The sequence below is a fragment of the Ursus americanus genome, chromosome 1, assembly GCF_024610735.1.
Source record: "Ursus americanus isolate L20-20 chromosome 1, mUrsAme1.1.p, whole genome shotgun sequence".
Lineage (NCBI taxonomy): Eukaryota > Metazoa > Chordata > Mammalia > Carnivora > Ursidae > Ursus > Ursus americanus.
The window spans coordinates 88907932-88915154 of record NC_142127.1 but is presented as its reverse complement, the minus strand read 5'-3'; the positions used below and the strand labels follow the sequence as shown (position 1 = coordinate 88915154).

General features: G+C 58.9%; 1 protein-coding gene across 3 annotated transcripts in view; it reads left to right on the top strand.

Annotated features, from left to right (window-relative positions):
* The first annotated feature begins 581 nt into the window (after positions 1 to 581).
* The window catches only part of TNS1 (tensin 1), a 225520-nt gene continuing 218878 nt past the window's right edge, over positions 582 to 7223 (top strand). For all 3 annotated transcript variants that reach the window (XM_045777632.2, XM_087863313.1, XM_087863307.1), the window contains exon 1: positions 582 to 753. In XM_045777632.2, the coding sequence (XP_045633588.2) occupies positions 598 to 753 (156 nt within the window). In that variant the 5' untranslated portion in view covers positions 582 to 597. The remainder of the gene's footprint in view (positions 754 to 7223) is intronic.

The window sequence follows — 7223 nt, the reverse complement described above, 5'->3', positions numbered from 1 at the left end:
GCAGAGAACAGAGGAGCAGGCACCCGCGCGGACCAGTTTCCCAGACTTCAGCAACCGCCCGTAAACAGTGGCACACGCGGTGGCCGAGCCCGGCTCTGCCCTCCCGCCTCCACTTCCTGCCTGTCTCTCCTTCTGTGGGACTTGGTCTCCCCGCGCACATGCTCCGTCCCCCCTCTCTGTCCCCCAGGTTCCCGCTCTCTCCCTCGCTCTCTCTGCTTATCTGCTTCCTGCCTCCCCCGTCGCGCCGTCGGTCTTTTTCTCGCCCTCCCAGCCTCGGCAGGTCGCCGCCCCGGCCCGAGCCGCCGCCGCCGCCCCTCCCCGCGCCCCCGGGGCTCCCTCCGCCCGCGGCTGCGCCCGGGCGCCCGCGTCGCCGCCCCTCTCCCGGCCCGCGCTCCCCGGCTGGCTGGCGGCGCGGGCCCAGCACGCTCCGGGCGGGGACGCGCCGGGGGCGTCGCCGCCCCCCCTCCCGACGTGCGAGGCGCCCCGGGGCGGCGCGCTGGCCAGGGCGGGGGGCGGGCCGGCTCCCCCCGCACCGCCCCCCCACCCCCAGCGCCCTCGTCCCCGCCCCCGGCCCCGGCCCGCCGGGCGCCCGGCCGGATGGGCTGCACCGTGAGCCTGGTGTGCTGCGAGGCGCTGGAGCCCGGGCCCCCCTGCGGCCCCCAGCCCCCGGGGAGCCCCCCGGCCCCGGCGCGGCCCGAGCGCTGGGACCCCGGGGCTTCCGTCCGCGCCGAGAGCGGGCGGCTGCCGCTTCAGGTAGGGCGCCGCGGGGCGACCGGGGAGGGGGAGCGGGTGGCGGTGGCGGGCCCAGCCCGGCTCACCTGCGACAGGTAGGGAGCCCCGCCGGGGACGCGCCTGTCAGCCCGCAGCCGGGGCCGGGGCCGGGTGAAGGGGCCGCGAGCGGGGCCGAGGTCTCTCCCGGGTCCCTTGCGTCCTTGGGAGGAGGCGGATGTAGGACCTGACACTTAAAAGGGCAAGTGGTTCAGGCGAGGTTCAGGAGCCACCCAAGTGGGGCAGGGCTGGGAGCGCTGCGGAAAGGCACTGAAGGAATTTGTTTCCCCTGAGCCGGTCCAGAGTTGACTGTGTGTCCCAGGGTAGCTGTGGCGGTTGTCGCCCACCTCTGTAGGCAGGGGGGAGGGCGCCTTCTGAACTGGGGAAGGCCCTACCAGAGCCAAGGCCTGACCTAAAGATGATATGGGCAGCTGGAGCCTCCCCGCTGCGTTCTCTGTTTCCAGTAAGTCTTGGCACCTGGCAAGTGGGCAGCTGACCCGGAGAGTTGGGGATAGGCCGGCACTGGGAGGCAGGTGTTTGTTCTGCGCGAGGCGTCTGTCGGGGAGCCACTAGGTGTGGCCACTAGATTTCTCCAAGGAGGAAGTGGAGGACAAGGAGACATTTGGGGTCACTAGGTAGGACTAGGTAACCTTGCTCTAGGTTACCTGCTTAATCCAACCTACCTCCCCGTCTGGGGCCTAGGAAGGTTGCAGCCTCGGATTTGTTTGCTGTGTGGGGTTTGGATTATGCTGCTGTCTTATGCCCCTCGACCTGGGGCACACAGGGTCTGTACCCACACGCAATGTACCATGTGCCCGTATCCCAGCCCTTCTTCCCATTCGCTGGGGGAGCTAGTGAAGCCCGATGTGTGTGTGTGTGTGTGTGTGTGTGTGTGTGTGTGTCTATGCTGGTGACCCCTCTGCCTCACTTGATCAGATGCCCCTTCGAGGCAGGATGAGGTCATATTCGTGGTTATACTCCATAGAACTCTCTGTCCTTCCCAAGCTCTAGCCCTGGTCATCACTGTGATGATTGATCACGGGGAGGGACAGCCCTGGTGGGGTGTAGTAGTTGTCCCAGACCTGGTAGTGGAGGCACAGGTGTGATTCTGATGGAAGCCTGAACTGGCTTAGTGCACCGGGGTAGGGCGAGGCTTCAGGGTGTCAGCTGGGCATCCCAGACTATTGCTTCTCAGCCCTGGCAAAGGGGCAGAGGGTCTGGTGAGTGAAGGGGACCTGGCCCAACCTCCGGTGGTCAGGCCCTTCCAGAGGTCATCAGGGCTTCTCCTCTGCCTCAGAGCCTCATGAGCCCTCCTCTGTCCTTGAAGGTTTCAGGTGGAAGTGAGTTCACGATGTCCCTCCCTCGTCTGTTCCTAGCTCAGACCCTCCTTGACTTCACGTTCTCTGTCTGCCTACCTTCTGCACTGGTGATGCAGGCGGCTGGGGACTGGGGGCCGGGCAGGCCACCTGAGGGTGGGCAGGGCCAGGGCCAGGCAGTTGGGGCTGAGATGGAGGAAGAAGCCACGGGCAGTGGGCGTGGGTGATCAAGGAGAAGGGAGAAGGAGGGGGGAGAGGAGTGAGTGCGTGAGTGTGTGACAGCCACAGGGACAGGGATGGGGACAAGTGTCTGTCTGCATTCGGATGAGCTGGTTTCTGAGTGGCCTCTTGAGAGCGCCTGGCGCTCGCCCATGACTCACGCCCTCCTTTATCTGCAGGATGAAGCTCCATCCCAGCCCCAGCCTGTGCCCACCGCTCCCCTGGCCTTTGCTCCGGTGGGGGCTGCTGTCTCTGGCTGCTCTCTCCCCTTGCCATCTATACTGCAACTCTCAGGAGACCCGTGACCCAGGAAAGAACAGCCAGGCGGCCTCTTGCTTCACTGCCGGAGGCGTGTACCACGTTCTTGTGGCGGATAAACATCTCTTGGGCTCTCAGCTCCCCTCAGGAGTCAGGGCTTAGAAGTTACTGAGGCATCTGGGCTCCTCTCCAGGGCACTCCCACTGACAGTCCTGCTACTGACATGCCGCCATCGCTGCCACTGACCATGTCCCCCCAACCAGTGTCCTCCTCCAGTATGCATGCTAAGCTTCTCTCCTTGGGCCACAGGCTCTCATCACCTCCTCCACCCACAACCTACTCTCCCCCTCCCCCTTGGGGCACCCCCTTCCCACCCAGGCCGCATTGCCCTCTTCACCCTGCGTGCTGCCCCCAACTCGGTCCCCTAAGCTGGCTGTCCTCTGCTCAGACCACACTGCCTTCTTCTCTCTGGCGGCCTGCTTTGTCCTCCCAGGCTCTGTTGCCCACATTACTCTCCTCCTCCATCCCAAATTTGTGGCCTGCTCCCCCTCTTTGCTTCCCAGGCCTCAGATCCCCAGCTCTGGATTTTTGGGGCCTGGGGGTATAGGCCCTTCACCTCTCAGGTGGCCTCCACAGGGTCCCATGATCACCCTATGTCCTAAGCTCTCCTTTGGTTCCACGTGTCAGCCTGCCAACCTTGGGAGAAGGGAAGGTGGGGTTTGGCGCCCCTCCTGAGCATTCCGGCCAAGCCTTCTCTGACCTGGGTGCCAAGGGGCCTGGAGGGCATCTCCAGGTGCCAGCCTCGCCTCCTCGCTTTCTGCCATATCCCAAGACAAGTGGCTGCTTGTCCGACGGTGGCAGGAGCAGAGGGGAGGAGACTCTGGCTTGCTTCTGCCTCCTCTCTCGAAAAACCAGCCCCTCGGGTCAGTTGGTGTGGCTTCTGCCCAGTCACCTAGAGCCCCGTTGAGTTTAGGAGTTCCCCAGGAGGCCAGGTCCTACAGCCTCCCTTGTGTTCCTATTGTGGGGTCCTACACCCCTGATGGAAGTTCTTTAACTCCCTCTGCTATGGGTTGGATTACTTCCTCTTTCTCTCTAGTTATATGCGATTGTAGACCCCCAGAGCCGAAAAGGATCTTGGTTAGTGGTTCTGAACTTTTTGAGGTCACAGATCCCTTTAAGAATCTGATGAAAGCTATGGATGTTCTTGCGAGGAAAATGGGCACGGGTGTGTCCCCCCCCACACACACAAATGTCATATACCCCTTCAAGCCCACCTAGGGGCCTGCTACATCTCACTCCTGCATTTCACAGTGAGCACACTGAAGCCCAGAGAGAAGGGACTTGCCCACGGCCACAAAACAAGTGAGTGGCAGAATCAGGACCACGACCCAGGTGTCCTGACCCCCGGCAAGTGGAAGTTTTGTTTCCAGAGGCAGCTTTGCCTTCCTCAAAGCCTGCCTGCAAAGGCCCGGCCATTCATTTATTCAACAAGAATTTTTTTAGGGGGAAGTTTAGGAGTATTTATGACCTTAGCTTCTAATTGAGTGTATTTTATTGTAGGTTAATGTATTTTTAAAAATTTACTTTTATCAAGGTACATTTGACATATGATATTGTATAAATAAGGTTAAGGTGTACAATGCATTGGTGTGATACATTTATGTGCCGCCATGTGATTACGGCTGCAGCCTCAGCTAACACTTCTACCCAGTCACATCATTATCTTTTTTTTTTTTTTTGTAGTGGGAACAAGTAAAATTTAGTCCCTTAGTCAACAAGCATTTTTCAGCACCTGCTCTAAGTCGGGCATTGAGCTAGGAGCCGGAGACAGAGCAGGAAAGCAGGCAGCCCCCGTTCTTGCCTTTGGAGGCAGTGTCAATACAGCGGGACAGACAGAACAGAGTGCAAATAAATAGCTGCATGAATAAATGCATTACTGGAAACAGGGCCATGGGAGAGAAGTAAGGGTGTCATGGGAGCCGATGGAGGGAGCAGATTTCGATTGGGAAGGTGGAGGAAGTGGTATTTAAGTAAGGAGACCACGTGCAAGCAGAAGGTAGGGAAGAGAAACATCCCAGGGGGTGGGAACAGCACACTTGAACATCCTGAGACAAAGAGGTGTGAGTCCTTATAGGATTTGACAGAGGCTTTCTCTGGCTGCTCTTGGTGCCCCATGAACCCTGCCATCCGCAAGCTGTGGATATGGATTGGAAAGGGTGAGGCGCAAAGCCAGGAGACCTGCCTGGGGTAGGCAGTTGCCGTCATCATCTGATGGTTTAGGTTAGGGAGGCAGCCGGCCATGGGGAGGGCTCAGGGGGAGAGGCGGAGAAAGGACAAGGACAAGAGCCGGAGACGGGCTGGAGATGGGTGGGGGCGACACGGAGGTGTGTATGAAGCTGACCCTTTCCTCTTCGGAAGCAGCTGCTAAGGCTGCAGCAGACTTTCCCCCATTTCAGTTTGGTATCTTAGAAATTCGAAGTGTTTCATAAATACAGAAAAGCACACGAACTTTTCCCACACTGAACACACCCATGTGCCCCTGACCCAGCACTCAGCCAAGAGTGGAGCATTGCCAGCATCCGGAAGTTGTTCCCCGTGCCTGTTCCAGTCCCTAATTCCCCTCCGAGGGTTCTTTGCTAATCCCGACTTCTAACAACATAGATTTTCCTGTTGTAGAGCTTCTTACAAACGGAGCACATCCTATGGGTTACTTTGCGCCTGATTTCTTTTGCTCAACACTAGGGTCGTGAAGTCCATCCATTGTCTTACATGAGCTTGTAGACGGCTCCTTCTCGTTGCCGGGCAGTGCTCCCACCATGTGGGCGACACAGTCTATTGATCAGTTCTGCTATCGACAGGCATCTGGGTTGTTTCCGGGTTGGGGCTATTGTGAATAGCTCTGCCGTGAACATTTTTGTGCCTGTCTATTGGTTTTACTTCCTGTTGGGTAGATTCATTCCTTTATTTTGGTGGGTGTCTCTGGAAGACCCCAGCATCTCAAGAATCCGAGGCATCATTCTATAAAGGGAGCACTTCAGGCATTTTGGGGGGTGAGAGACATTTTGGGAAAGGGTAGATTCTCTAGCACCCTAATGTGTCCCTTTGTAGTGACTCTTCTTATCCTTCCCTCCCTCTCAAGGTGGGGCTCAGGTGTAGAAGCGGAAGGGAGAAGAAACCCTAGAGGCCCGCACTGGAGCAGGGGTGGGTAGGAGTCAGCTGACCACCCCTCTCGGACTTACCTACTCTCTAGGGACAGGTCTGAGTCCCTGGTGGGTCAGGAGGGTGTGAAGCTGAGGATGGGGCCATGCCTCCAACCTTCCCTCCTTCCCAAAGGGCAGGAAGCCAGCCACTGCCTCCCTGTTTGATGTATGAACTTGCCAAGGGCCCCTGGCACCAGGACAGAGCGTGATGCCAAGGGCAGGCAAGCTCCGGCAGTCCCTGGAGGGGCAGCGGCCTGTGGGTGGGAAGCAGAGGCTGCCATCTGCAAAGAAGCCAAGTGGTGGGGAGCAAAGGGAACATGGGCAATGTCCAGGGTTCAGTCCCCTTGCTGACTGTCCCAGCTCTGGTCCCTAAGTTGACTCCCTCCCCACCAGACACAGCAGCCCTGGCACTTCTGGCCAGCTCCTCCCTCTCCCAGCCTGAGAAGTCCTAGGGCCCAGAGCAGAAGCTGGGTCTCCAAACCGCCCTGGGATAGGGGATGAGGGACTTTAACTTTAGTGTTTCTTTCTGACCAAGGATGTGAGAGGGTTAGGGTGCTTCTGGTGATATCTCTTCACAAGTCTGTCTCCCCAGTAAGTCTGGGGGCCAGTGTTTTTAGACCAGAGTCCAGTTTTTGAGAATTTGTTATCCTAGGTACTTAGCAGAAGATGGGCTCAATAAGGGTTGCCCAGTGGAAGGTCGGCCGCGTGTGAGACTGGGATAGGCAGAGACCCGACAGGTGAGAGAACCTGGCAGAGGGGGCAGGCACAGGGGAAGGCCACGGGCAGGTGTGGCCTGCTGTGCTGGGCAAGCTATCCTGCTTGGGAAGCTGAGATCCCTGCTCCACCTTGGGGGTCTCCCTGGGCCCGAGCTCCTCTGGGTGCCCCACGGGTGGGTGTGGTTGTGGGGATGAGATGGGAGTGAGGACAAGACCACTGGGGTCAAGCTCAGCCATGGTCAGAAATCCACTGACAGAGGGCTTTTTGAAGGTTGGAGAGAGTGGAGGGGAGTAAGACCCCGTGATCCGCAGGGGCCAGCAGTGGGGGGCAGTCACTGGGAGGCCCAGGGGGTTGTCCTGTGGCCTCAGCATGAGTTTTGCCTCTGTCCAGCTCCTCTTGCCATTTCTGCCAGCACCCCCTTCTCAGGAACTTCTCAGGGTCCCCATCAAACCTGACTTTACCCCACTCCTCCTGCCGCAGCTGAAGGAAAGCAGGCAAGGGCAGGCAAGCTCTGGCAGTCTCTCTGGGAAAGCCTTGGTGTGCCCTTGGGCCCACTCCTCATTCTGTTATATGTCCCGTGGACGCTGATACCATGTGTCACATGTGGCTTCTGCACCTCCTAGCAGCTTCTCGGTTCTCCCTTGTCTGCTCCCCTCTCAGCTCATCCGCCTTGCCACCCATCTGTTCCTCCTTGTCTTTTACCTGCCCACCCTTCATCCTTGGGCCAACAACCTTTCCTCTATCC